The 21230-nt window shown below is 33.4% G+C and overlaps 2 protein-coding genes across 3 annotated transcripts; one reads left to right on the top strand and one right to left on the bottom strand.

Moving 5' to 3' along the window:
• Positions 1-4098: 4098 nt before the first annotated feature.
• Positions 4099-6421, top strand: LOC148621702 (UPF0729 protein C18orf32 homolog). The gene is made up of 3 exons (XM_088576348.1): positions 4099-4299; positions 5694-5744; positions 6216-6421. Exons 1-3 carry the CDS (start codon positions 4165-4167, stop codon positions 6276-6278), a joined length of 249 nt encoding a protein of 82 aa, XP_088432474.1. The 5' UTR covers positions 4099-4164; the 3' UTR covers positions 6279-6421.
• A 1548-nt stretch (positions 6422-7969) lies between these two features.
• Positions 7970-21033, bottom strand: LOC148621701 (serine/threonine-protein kinase RIO2-like). 2 transcript variants are annotated; one of them, XM_088576345.1, is made up of 10 exons: positions 20906-21033; positions 16555-16699; positions 16124-16237; positions 14346-14400; positions 13275-13395; positions 12905-12993; positions 11043-11234; positions 10313-10405; positions 8866-8938; positions 7970-8630 (listed from the first exon to the last, which is right to left on the bottom strand). In XM_088576345.1, exons 1-10 carry the CDS (start codon positions 20969-20971, stop codon positions 8031-8033), a joined length of 1548 nt encoding a protein of 515 aa, XP_088432471.1. In that variant the 5' UTR covers positions 20972-21033; the 3' UTR covers positions 7970-8030. The 2 variants fall into 2 exon arrangements, with proteins under 2 accessions (XP_088432471.1, XP_088432472.1); XM_088576346.1 differs by lacking the exon at positions 20906-21033 and adding an exon at positions 18801-18939.
• Between the last annotated feature and the right edge of the window lie 197 nt (positions 21034-21230).

Here is a 21230-nt window from a genome sequence, read left to right as displayed (position 1 = left end):
AGAAAATGGATAAAACGAGAACAAGAAGACATTTATTCTCTGTCAGAGTGGTTAAAGGCCGTGAGGCCCTTAATTTTGAAACAAAAGAAAGTTTTAAGTAGGTCAATGAGTGCCAATGCTGCATCACTTTTCAAGGAGCCTGATGTAGCAAAATCATTGTCTACTATATACGACAAATATGTTGTCGTACCAGTAGACAAAGCCCAAAACAACATTGTTTTTTGTCTGCAAAACGTTTTACATCCAATCTTTATTATCAGAGGAAGACGTAGAAAATAATAGCAGTGATTAGACCTATACTGCTACCACACTCTCCAAAGAAGAAATTGTGGAAAACCATAAATCTGTGCTATCCTCTTTTGGTCTCTCTACCAAGGACGATGACTGTGATTTACCGTCTATGTACTGGATTCATGAACTCCACAAGAATCCATACAAAGAACGTTTCATAGCTGGATCTGCAAATGTACCACCAAACCTCTTTCAAAACTTTTAACTTCTATACTCACAGCTGTCAAAGAGTGTTTGCAGTCCTACAACAACACTTGTTACTCCCGTAGTGGTATTAATTCAATGTGGATCCTGAAAAATTCGAAAGATCTTTTGAAGACAATCAGTTCAAGACAACTATCAGAATATAATAGCATTAAAACCTATGATTTTTCAACACGGTATACTTCTATTCCATATACTCAGTTAAAATCCCGACTTAAAAACATCTTGGTAGAGATTCCTCATACTTTGTAAACAAAAATTCCAAATCATCTTCCAAATATACAGAAGGAAGAAGATGTTTACAAAATGCTTAAATTTTTAATCGACAACATATTTGTCCAGTGTGGTGGACGCCTTTTTCAACAAACGGTCGGCATTCCAATGGGAACAAATTGTGCTCCTCTACTTGCTGACCTATTCATTCACTCTTAAGAGGCTGATTTTATAGGTGATATAGATCTGATCCGAAAGAAAGAATATCGTTTAGCTAGATCCTTTGATCTCGGTTTCCGCTTACCTTACCGGTGCACCTGGTCCATGGTCCCAGTTTTTAGTGGAGTCCGAGTTGCTCATTTGCTTTTGTTACTTTGTATGTATGATTTTAGTTACTTTATGTTCTTTGTTGTGTATGTCTGTTTTCCATGTGTGGTCTTTGTCCCTGGATTGCATTCTGTTGATTACCGCTACAACCTTGGTTCCCTTGATTACTCTTCCGCTACATAGATGACGTATGATCTTTAAACAATCCTAATTTTGGGGATTTGATACATCGTATCTACCCCAAAAGAACTTGAGATAAAGGATACTACAGACAATGTAAAGTCCGCCTCATATCTTGACCTACACTTAGAAATTGATGGTAAAGGAAAACTATTGACCAAACTTTACGACAAACGTGATGACTTTTCATTCAAAATTGTCAACTTTTCTTTCATCTGTGGCAATATCCCTTCAGCACCTGCGTATGGAGTGTTCATATCACAACTCATGCGTTATGCCAGTCCTTGCCGAGACTACGCAGACTTTTTGTATCGCGCTAGAATTCTAACAAATAGACTTCTGGAGCAGGGTTATGTTTCTATAAGATTGAAGTCATCACTGCAAAAGTTTTATGGCCGTCATTATGTACTCGTGGATCGTTACGGTGTATCCATCTACGCCATGAAAATTGATTTGTTCAACATGTCATGAATTTCCTTTCCTCTTTCGTCTACCCCGGACTTGACTTTTTATGACAACTCGGCGGGTGTTTCTAGAAAAGCAGAGGACGCTTACCCTACCGGTGCACCTGGTCCATGCTCCCAGTTTTTAGTGGAGTCCGAGTTGATCATTTGCTTTTGTTACTCTGTATGTATGATTTTAGTTACTTAATGTTCTTTGTTGTGTATGTCTGTTTTCTATGTCTGGTCTTTGTCCCTGGATTACATTCTTTTGATTACCGCTATAACCTTGGTTCCCTTGATTGCTCTCATACTTTGTAAACAAAAAATCCAAATCATCTTCCAAATATACCGAAGAAGGTGTTTTCAAAATGTAGAAATTCTTTATCGACAACATATTTGTCCAGTGTGGTGGAGGCGTTTTTCAACAAACGGTCGGCATTCCAATGGGAACAAATTGTGCCCCTCTCCTAGCTGACCTATGCCTTCACTCTCATGAGGCTGACTTTAGATGGAACATCGTTTAGCTAGATCCTTTAATCTCAGTTTCCGCCTTATAGAATGATGACGTATCATCGTTTAAAATCTAGTTTCGGGGATTTTATACATCGCATCTATCACAAAGAACTTGAGATAAAGGATATTACAGACACAGTGAAGTCAGTCCAATATCTTGACCTGCACTTATAGAGATCGATGGTGAAGGAAAACTATATACAAAACTATAAGACAAACGCAAAAACTTTTCATTCCGTATTGTCAACTTTCCTTTCATCTGTGGCAACATCCCATCAGCACCTACGTATATGGAGTTCTCATATCACAACTGACACGTTATGCCAGAGCCTGTCGTATCTACACAGACTTTAATATCGCGCTATAGACTTTTTACAATTAGGCTTCTGAGAGTCATTACTACAGAAGTTTTATAGTCGTCATCATGAACTCGTGGATCCTAGAACGGTGCATCTATCTGCACCATGAAAACTAATTTATTCAAAGTGTCATAGTTTTCCTTTCTTCTTTCGTCTGCCCTGGACTTGACTTTTTATGAGCAACTCGGTGGGTGTTTCTAAAAAAAGCAGAGGACGCTTACCCTACCGGTAAGCGTCCATGCTCCCAGTTTTTTTGGTGGAGTTCGAGTTGCTCATTTACTTTTGTTGCTTTGTAGTCATAGTTTTCCTTTCTTCTTTCGTCTGCCCTGGACTTGACTTTTTATGAGCAACTCGGTGGGTGTTTCTAAAAAAAGCAGAGGACGCTTACCCTACCGGTAAGCGTCCATGCTCCCAGTTTTTTTGGTGGAGTTCGAGTTGCTCATTTACTTTTGTTGCTTTGTACGTATTATTTTGGTTATTTCATGTTCTTTGTTGTGTTTGTCTGTTTTCCATGCCTGATCTTTGTCCCTGGATTACATTCTTTTGATTTCCGCTTGAATCTTGGTTCTCTTGATTACTCTTTTAAAATGATAATGCCTTTTAGTTTTACATCAACTACGATGTATTTTTTTTACCCTACCGGTGCACCTGGTCCATGTTCCCAGTTTTAGTGGAGGCCGAGTTGCTCATTTACTTTTGTTACTTTGTAAGTATTATTTTAGTTACTTTATGTTCTTTGTTGTATTTTTCTGTTTTCCATGTCTGGTTTTTGTCCCTGGATTACATTCTTTTGATTTCGGCTAGAATCTTGGTTCCTTTGATTACTCTTTCAGCTTGTCCCAGGTAACATTTTTCATTAATCAAATGTACTATATACCATTTTCAATAAAATACCAAATGATAAAATATATCATTGCCTTATCAAACAAGGTTGTTCTGGTAGTCATTTTGTATGTTCTTGAGGTGTCACAGCAAATAATTGGTCCAGCATGGAAAGTGGAACTGTGTCCTATATGAAAAATGAAAAGGCAAACCGATTGTAGAAGCAAAGATCAAAGAAAAAGTGATAATTTTATTACTCTAAATATGATTGATTGAAGTCAGGTTTGACGGAGCAAAGGTGGACGCAAAACCCTGTCTTGGGAGGATGTCATCGCTGGTGACATATATAGGGTCGCTTGTGATATTGACCAAGGAACCAGATTAAGGTAACAGGTTATATTTGAGAGGAAATTGTGGAATGAAAATAACCACTACACGTTACGTACTCCCAAAAAGTTACAGTGGGGAAACGATCTCCGACCCAACTGGGGTCTGGGAGTAGACCAGAGCGTCAACACAGCAGCCCAGCCGCTAGGACATACTCCGAGTTCTTCGGTCAGGTGTCCCGAAGGTTGGGCTCCGCTACCTTCTACCACTAACCGGCATTACTAACAGAATCCCCGTAAGGAACGGTCGTGCAAGATCCGTAAGGATAGTCAAGAGCGTAAAAAAAAACCCAAACATCACGAAAATATTACCCGGGCTTCCAGGTTACCTGATTAGGTCTTTCAAACGCACCATTGCCGTCATTGGTAGACGTTTACAATGGTTTCATCATTTCCGGTTAAGAAAATTTGCAATAATCACTTCGAATGATGGTTTGTGTACCCTGTATAGTAATTCCTTTCCTTTTATGGTTCTTTCATAGGTATTTGAGACCTATTGTTGAGAAATGTTGCCCATCAATGCTGAAATATTTACCAGGAAATTCGAACAACACAGAAAAGGTGCGTAAATAACATGGGGTAGGTCAGTTGTAACCTGAAATTCTCGTACCCAAAATCAAATTCCAGTATTTTTGTTATCTGTACAATTTTAATGCATATTTGACTTAAGAACATCTTGGTATTAACAAAATTTTCATAGACGATAAATTTAAATCGCATCAGACTCTGTTTATGTGACCTTGTTTTTTTGTTCTGAATAAGATCGTATCCAATCTTTGCTGGTATGGGGATTGACGCTAGGTACACTCAAAATTCAAACTCAATCACTTCTTTTTTAAAACAAGATAAAATCTTTCAAAACTTTACACAAAGTCTTAAAGCGAAGTTTTAACCACTTAATGATTTTAGAAAACTGTGAAATTTGGATAGGAAAGTGAAAAACAGTCAATAATTAGTTGGGTACAGTAACTTCCAGTTACAAATTTTAGACCTTTTGACTTCAGAAAACCGATCCAACAAGAAATATTAGAAAAATATACATCATTTTCTTGATTAGAAATGAATTGAAACAGACTTTTCCACATCTCGTGCGATTTTCAGTTCTTTACATACCATAAAAATGAATATATTAGCAAAACATTACTTGGGTATGGGTTACACTTTAGACCACACCAAAAAGGAAACCATTATTTGAGGGAAATCAAAAGAATCTAAGTACTGTGTATTCAAAACGTTCTTTGCTGTTTATGTTTACATGTGTATGAATTATTCATAGCTTATCAGGTGGGGGGACTGATTACTGGTAAGAATCAATCTTGTCGGCAGTGTCATAATTATGCAGTCATGCGGTGATCAAAAAGACAATAGCTCTTTACTGCTATCAATTGAGCTTATTACCTTGTATGATGCTGTAAATGACTTCAGGGCACACACGTTTCCTGTCATATTGATTTTTAATCCTTACATTAAACTTTATAGCATAGCGTTGGTAGCATATAGCACAGTATTGAGGTCAATAGCCCAGTGCTCAAACTTGATAGGGCTGTAAAGCACAGCACTTTGAGGACCTGGGGAGAACACTCACTATTCCAGTTACAGTCAATGCCTAGCAGAAAGTTACTATACTCTATTTTATGGTATTTGCGACTGGTTCAAACTGAAAGTAGTTGGTATAATACACAAGAACCAAATTCAGAAGTTTGTTGGTATAATACACATGAACCAAATTTAGAAGTTTGTGGGACATGTTTTGGTCTGGCCAATCCATGATCTACTTTAATTTCTTTGCAATTCAATTTTATTATACATGTACAACAAATAAGTTTTTCTTTTAATTCTATTGACTATTATTTTTAATTTTTTTTTCAGATGTACATGTATTTTAATTTCAAAAACACAAATTGTTCTGCAAACGCTTTTCAATAATAGTGTCTTGTTTATTTTTTTCTTTTCAGGAAACTGGTGGAAAGTGCCCTTTCAAAGATTCTGAAACAAAATCTAATGAGGTAAACAAAGTTAGATAATAAAAAAGAGAACAAAAAATGTGTACCAATAATGCTCAACAAAACTTACACATTCATGATATTTTTTTGAATAAAATAATCCTTATTTCAAGACCAAATGCATAAAAATGTACCACATTATACTCTAAAATAAATTTAGTAAATAGGTGAAAATTTACTTCCTTACAAAGCCTATTATAACAGGTATAAAACAAGAAATTTTCAATATTTTCATTAAAATGGCACCATGTTAAAAAACTGCTTGCAGTGCTTGACTACTATGTACTAGGGAGCATATCTTGTACATGTAACGAATGTTACACAACCATGCCATGTTATTACAATGTAATATATGTAACAGAAGGTACTTCACTGTCCTAACAGAAACTTTAATATTTATCATATTTGTCGGGGAAGAAAAATTGTATCCAATTTTTGTGGTATTGTGGTTTTAAGTATTTTCATTTATTTTAGAATGATACCAACTCCAAAACAGAAGTGACATCAGGTGATGGTGGATCGAAGAAAACAAACTGATTTTTATAAAACATTCATCTCTTTTGTATACTTGAAATGAAAAACTTGGCAAAAAACAGGACATTAAAGCATTGACAACTGTGTAAACTAGGCAGAAGTTTGGTTAACACAGGTAAAATTAACTAAATGGGAATTAGGAGCAGAATATATTTCTTAAACTAAGCTTGTGATTCTGTGCATGTAAAACAACTAGTGTGATTTTTTTCTATAAACTACATGTACATATTTTATAAGTATGGTAAATGATGTAAGTTTCAATATAGTTCTTGTTTCTAGTACAGATCTTCACAGTTCACAGCTAATTGCACAATAATGATTAAATAGAAAGTTTCATACACTAAATGTAAGGAATCACTAAGTACAAATGTTCAATACCACTGTGGGTCAATGTGGGGTATAATACATTAGGGTCAAAATTACAAATTGTTTTGGGAACAATGTACACTTCCCGTTTGAAAGAGAAAGTGTAAGAAATTAATGACACGCATGTACAATGTATATGCAACTCTACAGGTACACCCCATTTTAGTCTTATATTGTAGGCATTTTTGGGGGGGGAATAGATGAATATAAACTATATAATAGAATGAAAAAATAATCCAGTTTTGTTTGAAAAATAATAATATTGACATTTTAACCTATGTAATCTATTACAAAAACTACTTCTCACTGTCAAAGACAATCTTTGGAAGCAACTTTCATTTAAGTTTATGATAATCACTGCACATGAATTTTACATACAACTCCTTCTAACATATTTGTAGCTACATTTTCTTTTGCTTCTTTCAGATTTTACTGTTATGGTTAATTTTTTACTGTATATTTACTTTCAATTTCCCAATATTCTCCCTCCCTGTTGTAAAATCATTGCATTTCATAAGTGTGCAATTATTATATTAATTCACATCAAATGACTATTCTGGTACACTGAAGCACTGTTTGAGTAGACGGTAAAACAATGCAATCAATGTCTCCACTGTATCCAGTCCTGTTTTCCCTTTTTTCATTTTTCTGTAAAAAATTATTAGAACTGAAAATATATTTCTTCAATATCAGAATTATTAAATAGTACAAATGAATGAATATTGTCAAAAAGAGTTGCATGATTTTGATTTGAACTGTATTTTTATTTTTGTTGTTATTTATACAGATTGTGTAAAAATACGTTGTACATCATGTTAAATAAATATTTATTATAGTTTTCTTCTTTTTTCTATTACTCTATTAAGCAACTCCAACATTTTTTTATTATTGTTAATTATCTGAAGTATTGGGTGGCACCATTGTAATCTAGACATTGATGGCAAGGAGAAGTTTTTTTTCAGTTCTGTTTGAAAAAATAACAATATTGACATCTTAATCTGTGTAATCCATTACAAAAACTTCTCACTGTGAAAGACAATTGGGAGAAGTGAGCACAAACAAGAAATTTTTGTCATTTCTCTCTCTAGATTAGGCCCTGATTGACCTTTCACCTCTCTGCCTTCTACAGTTTGTTCTTGGTACTTATTTTATTTAAAATGAAGGATTTGGTCACAATCAAGTTAAGGTTCAGTGGCATGGTTTTTGTAATTACCTCCACAAATAAAGTCTTGAAGGTACACAGAAGTTACCCGTGAAATCCACATACTGGTAATATCACATTATATATATAGTTTCCCTGAGAGCCTAAAAACTAAGATAAAACTACATTTCATACTTCTTATAATATAATTAGCATTACAATTATAGCATATGCTTAAAAAAATAGAATTATAACCCCCAAACAGCACCCATGCTCTGCTTAATGTCGCTTTGTGTCTCTCTCTTTTTCCTTGTGACAGCTGATGCTTCTCCACTCTTCCTGATTCTTCTAGCTTGCTGTCTTTGTTTTTCTGATTTCATCTGTCTCTTAATCTTTTGTCTCACAATATCTCTGTCCATTACTGTAGAAGCTGTACTGCACATACTGTCTGAACTCCTCTGTCGAGTCATTAAATGTTCATTAACATGTCCCATGCTTTCTTCATTTCTAAATGGCTTATAGTCTCTGTTCATTGCACTAAGATCTTCAAGTTTGTCTTCATTTTCACTTAAGTCCTCCTCATTTTTATTTGTCAGACCTTCATGCAGTTTATCATCCCCAACACTAGGCCTATCCTTTTCTTTATTATCATTGTCACTTTGAAATCTATTTAACAACTCTTCATTGTGTGTTTCATTAGATGTTTCCAAATCTTTCAATTGTGTAAAGTTATCTTTTTCTTCTTCACTGCTAACATCTGATTCCCCAATTTCCTCTTCACCAACATCCTCCCCTTGTTCAGGATCTTCTTCCTCCGGTCCTTTCAATATGTTAAGTTCCTCTGCTGCCTACAACAACAATTTATCATATAGCAATATCCACAACTAAAAAGCAATAATTCAACAATAGCAATATCTTTTTCACAGTTTTTTTTACATGAAGCAATACCTTTCCTCTTAAAAATATTTCAAAAATACATTTAAAAAATTAAGTACCAATATTTCTTTACACACCCTTTAAATATTTATCTGCCTTAATAAGTTAAGTCTGATAAGTGAAATGAAAAAGCCTCCTCATACATACTTCATCAAAAGACTCGGCCATGTCCTTTGTATAACCACTAGCAGCCACTTCAACATCCAAGTCATCTGTACGTCTGGAACAGACAAGTGACAAGTCATACATACAGGAAATGGTACTTACAAAATGAGACACCAAGTTTAATTACCTGGCTACTCAGTAGTCTAGTCAGACCCAACTCTGGAAAAAATAACTGATATAGTAAAATGCAAAAAATGCACCAGCGTATAACTTTCCGGTAAATTCTTTCAGATATCACAGAAAGGCCTTCAACAAGCATAAACACACCTTAAAGTAAGCTCTATATGGCCTGACAACAAAAGGAACACAATCTACTGTAACAGAATGATGACACTTCTTCAAATTCTAAGTAAAAAGTAACGTAACAGAAAGACACATAAATGACCAACATCTCCTGTCAAGGGTCCATGTACCACACATACACTAGCTTACCACTTTCCCATGCCTGATACATGCACTATAAAGTGACCTCTTTCCCATGCCTGATACACACACTATAGTGTGACCTCTTTCCCAAGCCTGATGCATATACTTTGTTGTGATCTCTTTCCCATGCCTGATACATACACTAAGTTGTGACCTTTTTTCCATGCTTGATACATACTCAAAGTTGTGATCTTTTTCCCATGTCTGATGCATTCACTAATTTGTGACCTCTTTCCCATGCCTGATACATACACTTTGTTGTGACCACTTTCCCATGCCTGATGCATATACTTTGTTGTGACCTCTTTCCCATGCCTGATACATACACTGAAAGTTGTAACCTGTTTCACATGCCTGATGCATACACTTAATTGTGACCTCTTTTATCATGCCTGATACCACCATTAAGTGGTAACCTCTTTCCTGTGCCTGATACATACACAATAGTGTGACCTCTTTCCCATGCCTGATGCATATACTTTGTTGTGACATCCTTCCCATGCCTGATACATACACTAAAAGTTGTAACCTGTTTCACATGCCTGTTGCATACTTAGTTGTGACCTCTTTTATCATGCCTGATACCATCACTAAGTGGTAACCTTTTTCCCATGCCTGCTACATACACTGACTTTTATCACCAATGCATGCAATACAGTGATCAGTATGTTCTATTATAACTGCATTGTAAACCAGACCAAACATTGACTTTTCTATGCTCTTGTTCCACTTAAAATGTACAAATTTCTCCCCATAAAGCTTAAATAGCCAGAGTGCTAACTGGCAAAAAACAGTTTTCAGGCTTTTTCTCAAAAAAGAAAATTGAACAGTGTTTAAACTGCATTCTAACTAAAATTATTTTCTGAAAGTGCAGTGCTAAAATTTAGCAACAGCACTATAATGACCAGGATAGAACGCTGGTTGCATATTTGTATCATTGCTTGATTATTTTTATATAAAAGAACATGTAAATGTTTAAATATAATAAATAAAACATACTCACTTTACATCAGAAAACTTCGGGAAAAGTTCACTTTCATAGTTAAATCGGCGAGAAAAGAACTCTCTTATACAGGTAACATCTCTATTGAAATACCTAGAATTAATGAAAGTGCATGAAAAATCAGATTGGAAGTGAAATAAATGTAAGAATATATCATTAAGTATCTGATTATGCACTGTGAATAGAACCATTAAATCAGATTCATATCATAGAGGACAGAATTGGTTTAGATTAAGATATATTTATGATATTTAATCATGAAACTTTTTTATGCAAGGCATTGGTTTAGATTAAGATATATTTATGATATTTAATCATCATTACATATATGAAACTTTTTTATGCAAGGCATTAAAATGCCATGAGTTCTCTTTTGAAAATAGCGATTATGGTGATTTATATTGTCACTACATGTGCATATTACATACGTGTAAAAGATTGCATTTCTATGAATTCTTACAGCACATACAGTGACAAGATTCATTAAACTACATGGTCTGCCATTGATTAAATAATAATCACCAGATAAACTTCCTTAGGTTGTTCAATTGAGAAGGAGATTTCAAAATTATATCAATAATTAATGAATTGTCTGATAAAAGTTTAAGTCTCCTTCTCAACTGTCAAGTAACTTACTTAAGATAACTCATCAAGTAATTGTCATTTTACAAATGAAGACCAATTCTATGACATGAACATAATCATTGTATGTGCTGTAATAATTACATACCATTCTGCATTAGGATGGGAAGTTGAAATCATCTGAGGAAAATCATACATGGTTAGATTTCCTTGGTCATCGATCATCAAATTAAACTCATTGAAATCACCATGTATGACACCACAGTTGGCAAGACGTACAATGAGGTCCATACAGTCACTGTACCCCTGAGCTGGATCACTTAATTCTCTCACCTGGCACCTACAAAGTAAGCCCATATCTACTATTTTATTCAGAAAACAAAAGTATCTATGACTACTTCAATACTCAGCACGTAACAAAAGGCTCCCAGGAGTCTGAATCGCTCACCTGATAGAATTTTGCCTTTCAAAGGCAATAATTTAACCAGAAGTTGTCAAACAATTTTGACTCAAGAATTCTTTGGTAGGACTTATCATAAGATCTTCTCAACAATTGAAAGTTTCTTTTAATCTATCATAGTTTTCAAGATATTGACTGAAAACTGTTAAAAAAAAGGAGTCATTTTTCCCCTTTCAAGGGCAATAACTCTTACAAGGAGTCATCTGACAACTTTTATCCCTGAAGACTTTTGTAGTCCTAATAATAAGGATCATTTCAGCTATTAAAAGAATTTTGCTAAACCTAACAGTTTTGGAGATATATGCGAAAAAATACTGTCTGATCCCTTTGTTCTATTTTTAGTAAAGGCTGCCATGTTTTTCGACAGATCAAGAATCCCCACCACAGTTCTATGCTTGGTTTCATTTGATCAAGTAGTTTCAGAGGAAAAGATTTTTGAAGGAAATAACATTAAAAATAGCAAAAATCGTTAAAAAGGGCAATAACTCCAACATGGCTAAACAGATTAAAACCAAAATTTGACCAGATAGATCTTATCATGCTGAACACTTTTTTTCCCATCAGAATTTAGATAAACCAAACGATTTAGGAGATATGTGTGAAAAATTACTGTCTGATCCCTATGTTCTATTTTTTGTAACGGTGGCCATGTTTTTCGAAGAATCAAAAATCCCCACAAAACTTCTATACAGGATACCCCAAGAAACATTCATACCACGTTTGCTTTCAATTGGTCAAGTAGTTTCAGAGGAGAAGAGTTTTGTATAATTGTTAATGAACAGACGCCAAGTGATGGCAATAGCTCACATGGCCTTTGGCCGGGTGAGCTAAAAAGTCAGTAATATTTGCAGTATTATTTAAACCTGGTATAAAAAAGCAGGTCTTTTTTTAGGCTTCCATAAATATTTTTGCCTAGAAATGTTTTTAAACAACTTAACATGAAAATGGTGCTACTGTAAATGCCAGCCAACTTTTTAAATATCTTTGATGAAGTCGGTACTGTTGAGCCCAGGTCTCCCATCTTGATCATGTGAAAATGAAGACATTCAAAGATTCGTAATCATATGTAAAGTCATGCAGAATTTATCAGCAATACCCATGTAGCATACCTAGTATGACAACTTTACCATATTTGCCAGATAAGTTTGTGTATAAACATCTATTAACATTACAAACATTGTAGTCTACCATTACAAATGTGCACAATACTGCAATTTCATTGTTTTGTATGAGAATAGTCTCCATCCCTCAAAAATATAAAGCCTCTCACATGAATATCCAAGAAGCTGACTTCTATGTTAATACATAAATTAACCAATTGAAGCAGACTACTTCAGAGATTTAGCATATATTAAAAGTACAGTGAACTCTGTCAAAACTAAACTCTTGTAAACTAGAAACCTGTGTAACCAGACAAACAAACAAGTTTCAATACCTTTTGAAGGTTTAAACTGTTTAGACAGATTTTACTGTACAAACTTGTAAAAAAAAATGGACTTGAGAAAAAAAAAGCTAAAATATCAAATCCTAAATTGAAACACAAGTCTTACATTGGATGTCCACTTAGAAGTTCCATGATTACTGTGTGTCTGTTGAAATCAATTGGTTTTGGGACAGGAAATTTTCTTTCATATAAAGCCTATATATGAAGATAAATATAAATGAAGTCGCTCATTCACAAGGCACACATAGTCCAAAACACTCATGTACATTGCTAGATTAAAGAAGATAGTTTAATCCACAATGACATAGAATCATAGATATTGGAAATCAACAACATCAAAAAAAGTTAAAGTTATTATGTATAACGTCATTTATGTTTTATGTTTTTTTTCTTTATCGTTCAAATATGAGAGTTAACATCTACATACAACTGCATCCATTTGCCACATATGTTAACATTCTATCAAATAGTCATACCTTCATATAGGCAAACTCCTTCATTGCAGCAAGTCTTGAGAGGTAAAGCCATGATGCCTTATTCCTGTGTTTGTGGTAGTCTCTCTTATTCTTCAGTTGTCTAAAAGATGTTCTTCCTAATCTGAAAAAATGAACTTACAATAATGATATCAGAAATAAAGGGAAAAAAAGAAAACAGAAAAGTGGGAAAATGTTTATGAGATAATAATCAACTGCAGTTATAAAAAGACCATTTTGTCGCTTATCCCCATGTTCATGCCGCTTCAACTCCAAATATTCTGAAACACAATGAAGAAAGAAAGGAAGCTTTCTTTCATAAAAACAATGAGTCTACCAAAACACATTAAAATCCCTAAAAGCATTAATAAAGGATGTGTGGATCAACAGACCCAAAGGGCAGACAGGGATATACAGTAACACCTTCATTAAAATACTTGTTTTTAACAATCTAGCAGTAAAAGCCTGATAAAAAGGAATAAGACAGTAATATCTAACCTTTTATATTTAGCAGGATGCAATAAAAAATGTCAAGTTTTTATTGTCCTCTAACTCAAACATCTTGTAAACTTCCAAGATTTCCGTGACATTAACCACTCTATTACATCTTCTGTTTTTATGTGTAATATTTTTATTCAGTTCACTACATTGTGTATGTAGATTATCTGTAATTCATGTGTTTACGTTATGGGGATTTTGACGTATTTGAATCTTCTCACCACTGATATTTTGGTAATTTTTTTTTGCCGATACATGTATATACATCCATTTGATACCAGAGTTAAAGTGTGCAAAGAAAAAGGGTAGAATCATATTTTCACCCATTTTGATTAAAAGACAAATAAGCCAAGTGTACTAATGAAGTATAGAAACAATGAGTCAATAATGGTAACATCTCCTGATTGATACTATGTGGTATTTTAGTGATAGATGACCTGAATCATGGTTTAAATATGGATACCATTCTCACAAATTGTCACCAGGAGGTGTGTAGGACTGAAAGAATTTTTATATTTAACAACCTATGATATAATATATACCCCAAAAAAGTGAAAATCAGAATTAAATCTTTACCTGTGAAATTTGATTGCATATTGATGATCTTCATTGTCAGCAACAATATAGATATCTGCAAATATAAGGAACTACTGTATATGATATTAAATTTAACCAAAATAAATTTTGTATATATATATAAATGTCTAAATATGTTTAACATCACCAGAAGATGGTAAAATTTATATTGAATATTTCGGATAACTGATATCCTTCTTAAGCATAAAACTTATAAAACTTTATGTTCATAAAACTCATACAACTTTATAAGCATAAAACTCATAAAGTTCAAGATCAAAACAGATTCAGAAGCTGAATCACTTACACTGTGGGTGATTGTACCTTTATCAAAGTCACACATAAGCAAATGATAAGGAGCCTGAATGAAAATAACAAAGGGGGTCTTTTTATCAAAATCAAAAATAAAAATTAACTGTGGAAAACAATTAAAAAAAGTCAAAATAGAGTAGTACGGCGTATTGATGTATAGCATGTAGTGCTGTACCAGCCTTAGACCATGACCTAAAAATGGATTATTTTTTCTCGTTTATTCCATCTGGAGAAGTTGTTTGTAATTTCTTCATCAAATGAAAGATGAAGAAATTACAACTTTATTCGCTACACTGCTCCATTGGATCAAATTGATACAGGGAAGATATGTAAACATATAGAAAGGTCTGAAAAATTCCCAACAATTTAGAACTGTCAAAATTGCGCAAATCTTTGGTTGTTCCCTCCATGAGACTCGAACTCGTACCACTGTGACAACTGTCTCGTACTACCATATATCGTGTACTAAGTTAAAGCCCTAAATTAATCCTAAGAGGAGGAATGACCCCGGCCAGCGAAAGCTATATTTTTATATAGCCTAGTTGGCCGAGTGGTCTAGGGTACTGGACTTTGTGCAGGCGGTGTTGCCATAGATGTCACAGCGGTACGAGTTTGAGTCTTGCGGAGGGAACCACCAAAAATATGGGCCTGTTTCAACTAAAAGGACAATCACTCATTAGTCATGTGAACAAGAATAGTTTAACTGATTTTTTAAGCAATTGTTGGTGTACAATTTGTACAGAATTACCTGTTATAAAAATTCAGATTAGTACATGTAAATCATTTACAAGTTTAATTATAAAAAAAGTTTTTAACAAGTGTTGGAAATACAATGCATTATCTGTTCAGTGAAATGATTCATACCACTGCAAAAAAATTCCTTATTATTGATGTACCATCAGACAGTTTTTTTAAATGAAATTGTAACTTCACTTCTAAGAACTGATTATCTAGTTGATTAACATTACAACACATGAAATGGTGATGAGAAAATTGATCTACTCGTGATTAAGACAGTTTACTGGAAAATTGAGATATATTTTTTACACTTTCTATTAAACACAGGTACTAATGATATGACAGAAAGTTTTATATCTCCTTGTCAATTATCCAGTTGTACCTTTAAAGCACTTCATCACGTGACTGTCACTAAATCAAGTAAAAACCAACCACTGATCATCATTGTATGGGCTGTGAGTTCTTTGGAAGTTTTTCATTTTTTTGTAAAGTACTAGTTGATATTTACGTTTCCTTTATTTTTTTACTTTGCTTCATTGTTGCAAATTAAGATGATGACCTTTAGATTTCAATTTAACAATAAATTGTAATAACACATGTATGATTTCACTTGTAAAAAGGTGATTAATTTAAGAATTTTGTAGGAAAAGTCTTTTTAACCAATTTACTACTCTAAAATGAACATACATACATATACATATATTGCAATGAATAATGAGATAAAACACCTGATTCTTTTCCAACACCAATCTGGTTTCCAAGAGAATGTATACTCTCCCGAGCAGCAAGAGCTTTTAGAGCTAGATAATCATAGCCAGCAATAGTCAGTCTGTAACCTTCAGCTGTTAACATAATACACACAACTTCAGTCTACACTGAACTTCAGATAATTTGAAATGAAAGCAAACTCTTGATTAGCATTATTCGATATATTAAATATATAAAATTAAGGAAAATTAAGCATCTTTTTTAAAAAATTAAATAACCAAGTTTTCTTTTAGGGTTCACATACATATATGTAAATACTTATTTGTGATGGTAACTAGTATTTTACTCTTTATGTTAAATAAACTACATGCATATGTTTGTAAGATTTGTAGTCTGATACACCTATTTCATACTAATTACTTTGGACTTGGTAAAGTTAAGTAAAACCCACCTTTCCTCCCAGCATGTTCATAAGCAACAAGGCGATGTTTACACAATTCTTTCAGAACTTTGTGGCATCCACCTCCATGTAAATGTGCAATAGAAGCAATCAGAGGGGTTGGTACAATTTCATGGTTTTTTAGACCCATCTCAACCTGTAATGAAAAAATTAGACAGATTTTACATGGTACAATTATATGATTAATGAAGAAACTGTAATGCCAGTGTTCCAGATAAAAAATTAAAATAGTGTCCTTGTAAATAAAATGCTTCACAAAGTGCAGCTTGTACAACCACACAGGTCAAACCCTGAACAGTTTAGGCAAGTATGGATGCACCATTCAAACTTGATACAGCTTTGAATTTTTATTAGAATTAGATATTTGACACAAGATAAGAATGGCCCCTTATTCCTAAATGGTTCCAATCCAACCTTTCTTTTATGGATATGGCACCTTGTGGTACAATTTCAAAGTGATCCATTCTCTTTAACAGAAGTTAATATACAAAAATCAGAAAAATACTTGTTGCTGGTCTCTTATTCTTACTTGGCTCAAGTCACAACTCGTAAAATCAACCTGAGTCTTCCTCATGTGATATGGCACCTAATAATATAATTTCAAAAGGATCCATTTACCTTTACTCATGTTAATGTATGGACATGAGAAAAATGCTTGACTCAGGCCCCTATTTTAAAAAAAAATACAAGTCTTAACTCCAAAATCAATCCAAGTCATTCTTTGGTATTATGGCACTTTGCAATACAATTTCAAAGTTACCTTCACTAATAGTCAAGTTACTGCCTGAACATAAGATAAACTCTGCTTCTGAACCCTTTTTGGTCCCTTATTTCTGAGGTATTCAAGCCTTAACCCCAAGAATCAAAAGTTTGGAATTTGAGTGTTAAGGCTGGTACATTTTAAACCAGTCTTGACTATTGTGGTAAAAAATATTGTAAAACAATATCATAACATTTCTATGCTTTTAATGTATTCATTAATTACAAATTCTTTATTGACATTTCATAATGCAATACATGGTAATGGTCCAATGGCAATGAAAATACAAACATATTTGTATACTAACATGTTGAAGCATGTAACATATATAATATGATAATAATACAGTTTAGCATTATTTCTTATATCAAGGCAATCTGTTATATAAACATAAATCAGTTTTTGGATGCGCCCTGAATTATGGTTAAATATTAGATTTAAAATTTGTTTGCAATTTTATGCTGAAACATATTAAGAAAATTCATATTTTGAAACAGTGTTAAATGTTTGGTTTGGTATGCCTTACAGTGTGTATAGAAATTGCTCTTCGTTTTCAATTTCCTCTTGCCCAGTGCAGGTCCAGGTGTCAAAAGAATAGGCCTGCAGCAGCCCTAAGCTTGTCGTAAAAGGCAACTAAATAGTGCTCAGAAACCTAGCCGGGGGCTAGGCGCTCTGCCCACAGAGCAACTGGGATGTGTGCCCCAGGTGGTGCATAGTGGTGCACCTTGTTGGTAAAGATGCCACTTTCCTTGCACGTTAAAGAACCCTGCTGAGGTATTCGATAGGAGTAGGAACCTTTGCGCTCCGCCACAGGAGGCTAAATTGCCCGACCTTACTTATCGTCCCTTTTTCTAGTGGCAATCAAAATTTGTTGACCCTATTGTCTTGTGTCCCATACCTTTTATCATTTCTTCATTCATGTTCATTCTGTCATCCATTTCATGTTCATCGCCTGAATATAGCTGAAATATTGCTGCTCTGGCGTTAAACCCCAACAATCAATCAATCAATCAATCAATCAATTTCCTCTTCTTTACAAATTTGACATTTTCTTTCTGACTTATCAATATTCAGATGTCTACCCTTTTCCATCATCAAATTATGTGCACTTAGGCGAATTTCACTGATAGCTGCTCTATTTTTTAAATTTTTAATGGCATCAATGTAAGCTGGTCTGTAACCAACAATGTAAATGCTTCTGAAAAAATCCAATTTGGATAACTCATTTATTTTGGCATTTTGACTTTGAATGCATTGGTCAACAATCCTTACTGTTAATTGCTTTACATAATGTTTTATGCCATTAGGATTTTGACCAAAAATAGGAAACCCAAGGTTTTGTAAAATTATCTGAACTTTTGTAACCCATGGATTTGAAATATTTTTAGTTATATATAAATATCTTTGACCAAAGAACCATCTACACTCAATATATGTTCTAAATATTTAAGAAATATATAAGAAATTAGAATTTTACCTTTAAGAGGTATTCGCTCTAATTCAGCTCCACAAACATCATTTGATGTTTTGCAGTGTACACCCAAAATTTCTTTAATGAATTTGAGATAAAATTTCTCAAAAGGTTCTGAATCTTTAATGTTTGAGAATATACCCCATATTTCACTACAATAAGTAAAAATAGATAAAAATAAGGTATCAAATAGTTTTTTCAAGTAATTTACAGGGGTTATTCAACCCAATTGTCTTTTTTATTCTAAAATATGCCGTTCTAGCTATTTCCATTAAAGTGTTTAAGGCTACATTGAAACTGCCATTATGTTTCATAACAATACCCAGAGAGCAATAATGTGACACTGTGTTTCAAGATTGAAATTATCATATTTGAAATGGTTGAAAAAGTTTTACCATTTAAGATGAACACTTTAACGTTAGATTTCTCAACATTAATATGTAGTTTCCATGCTACATATATATAGTTAAATTCTATGAAATGCTTGTTTTTGGTCCCTAATTTAAGCCTGTTGGGCCATTACCCCTAAATTTATTACCAACCTTCCTTTTGCAGTTCGGAACCTTAGGTTCCACTATATAGATAGGTCACTGCTGATAACTGATAACTTTATGACAATTTGAGGAAATAAAGCTATATTGAGAGACTTAAACAGCAAATCCAACATTTTTTTCCTGTAAAAAGTATATATTTTCTCAAAATCTTACATTATGGAGACCTATGTAAAAAAGAAAGACATTCCTATCTATTTTGTCATGAAAATATGTAACCATGGTAACATAATAAAAATATGTATCGGTTTTCGTAACAAATTTTGTGTGCCTTTTCACAATTAACTGTCAAAAAACAGGTTTTCTAAAATACCAGGCACTTTAAAACTGCAACAAAAAAATGCAAATATAAAGTGTACTTTTTTCTGCTCATTTGTACGTGATTTTAATTCTTAAAGTTTGTGCACAATTTTGCATTTCTGAAAAACAGCCAGTTGGTGTAGGGAAGAGAACCTAAATCTGAATCTTTCCAGATAGTTTAAAGCATGCATTTTTCACCTCTTTACCTTCACAAGTATTGCATCTATTTATGTACGAATATTCTACTACCCACAATCAATATTTCCACCAAGTTTCACCCTTCATTTTTAAGTTTTACAAAGTTAGACCACGTCAGTTTTGTGTACAAAACAGTGCAACACAATCCCATCTGTATAGTGCAACCTTTCTATTCAATGCACTAAAATCCCATCTGTATAGTGCAACCTTTCCATTAAGTTTTATAATGATCAACCAACTTATTTCCAAGTTATCTCATGAAACAAAGTGTCTAAGGGTGACCATACCATTATACAACTGCAATTTTTTTTGCGGTCATATAACTAGAAAAATAAAAATAAAAAACTTTTTTGTTAACAAAGCAATTGGCCCGGAATCTATAAGGGTCTGATTGCTTTTACTGTTGGAATTGCATTTGTGGAAAAGGAAAGAAAGGATGGCTATGTACATGTAAAATTGTGTCCCGAAGTATTACATTTCACAGGTATTGTAATTTATGTATTGGTCAGAGAGTAACCTTTTTCTGGGCCTATGTGAAAATATAAATATTTGTTGTTAAAATTATACTCTGTCTTAGAGCCCCACTGCACAATCTCATTCATTTTCCTAACTGAACTTTTACAATGAAACATGATAAAAAGGAAAACACCAAAACTTGAGGCATAGGAACAATTAAAATTTTACGGAGATGTCGTCTTGTGATATGAATGGCCAGGTTTTTTTTTTTTACAAATTTTAAATATTGGTAGGGGTCAATAAAACTGTAGACCATTTTTTAATTCAAATTTGAACAATATGTTATGTATGTGAAGCTAAGTTAAAATAACAATTATGCTTATATTTAAGAACAATATAAAACAAAGTTTATATCATCAAGCACTGGTCAGGGAGTCATATATAGATCTAGTACTGAATGATAAATGATAAGTTCTGATATCTGTAACTGACATTCTTTAAAAAAAATATCAGCACAAAACTAAATCGTAAATGGAATTTTTAGTCAATACCCATTAAGGTCTATTTTTTTTCGAAATACTCCTTAGTTCAAATGAGAACAATTACCGCTGTCAATACTCTGAAGTCTTCTTTAGTAAGGTATCGCAGCATGGAAACGTTCAGCTTTCCCATTTTTGTTGGTTAGGAAATTTCTATTACTCCTTCAATAACCACATGCAACTTCCGCTGATGTGACAAAGTGTTGATTTCAATATTCTGATTAGGATAGTACCTCATTTATTATTACTGTAATTAACATTCAATATCATTTAAAATTCGTGATTTATTCGGTATTCATATTCGTTAGCATGTTGTTATTGAATATTTTCTTGTTATATATCTTTATTTCTCACAAACCAAAATATATTGGTACAGACCCATTTCAGAAAGT

Source organism: Perna viridis, chromosome 3 (genome assembly GCF_037379345.1).
Source record: "Perna viridis isolate PV_CMFRI_1.1 ecotype Kerala chromosome 3, ASM3737934v1, whole genome shotgun sequence".
Lineage (NCBI taxonomy): Eukaryota > Metazoa > Mollusca > Bivalvia > Mytilida > Mytilidae > Perna > Perna viridis.
Note: the sequence above shows the minus strand (reverse complement) of the source record. Positions and strands in the feature narration are given on the sequence as shown.

What these genes read in the sequence shown, in the direction of transcription:
- LOC148621701 (XM_088576345.1), bottom strand. Translation starts at nt 20,971, where the DNA reads ATGGGAAAGCTGAACGTTTCCATGCTGCGATACCTTACTAAAGAAGAC. An exon ending in TGAACATGCTGGGAGGAAAG is followed by an intron (nt 16,238 to 16,554) that starts GTGGGTTTTACT and finishes TTATGTTAACAG; the next exon opens with CTGAAGGTTACAGACTGACT. An exon ending in TCCCATCCTAATGCAGAATG is followed by an intron (nt 10,406 to 11,042) that starts GTATGTAATTAT and finishes CATTAATTCTAG; the next exon opens with GTATTTCAATAGAGATGTTA.
- LOC148621702 (XM_088576348.1), top strand. Translation starts at nt 4,165, where the DNA reads ATGATGGTTTGTGTACCCTGTATAGTAATTCCTTTCCTTTTATGGTTC. An exon ending in ATTCGAACAACACAGAAAAG is followed by an intron (nt 4,300 to 5,693) that starts GTGCGTAAATAA and finishes TTTTCTTTTCAG; the next exon opens with GAAACTGGTGGAAAGTGCCC. An exon ending in CTGAAACAAAATCTAATGAG is followed by an intron (nt 5,745 to 6,215) that starts GTAAACAAAGTT and finishes CATTTATTTTAG; the next exon opens with AATGATACCAACTCCAAAAC.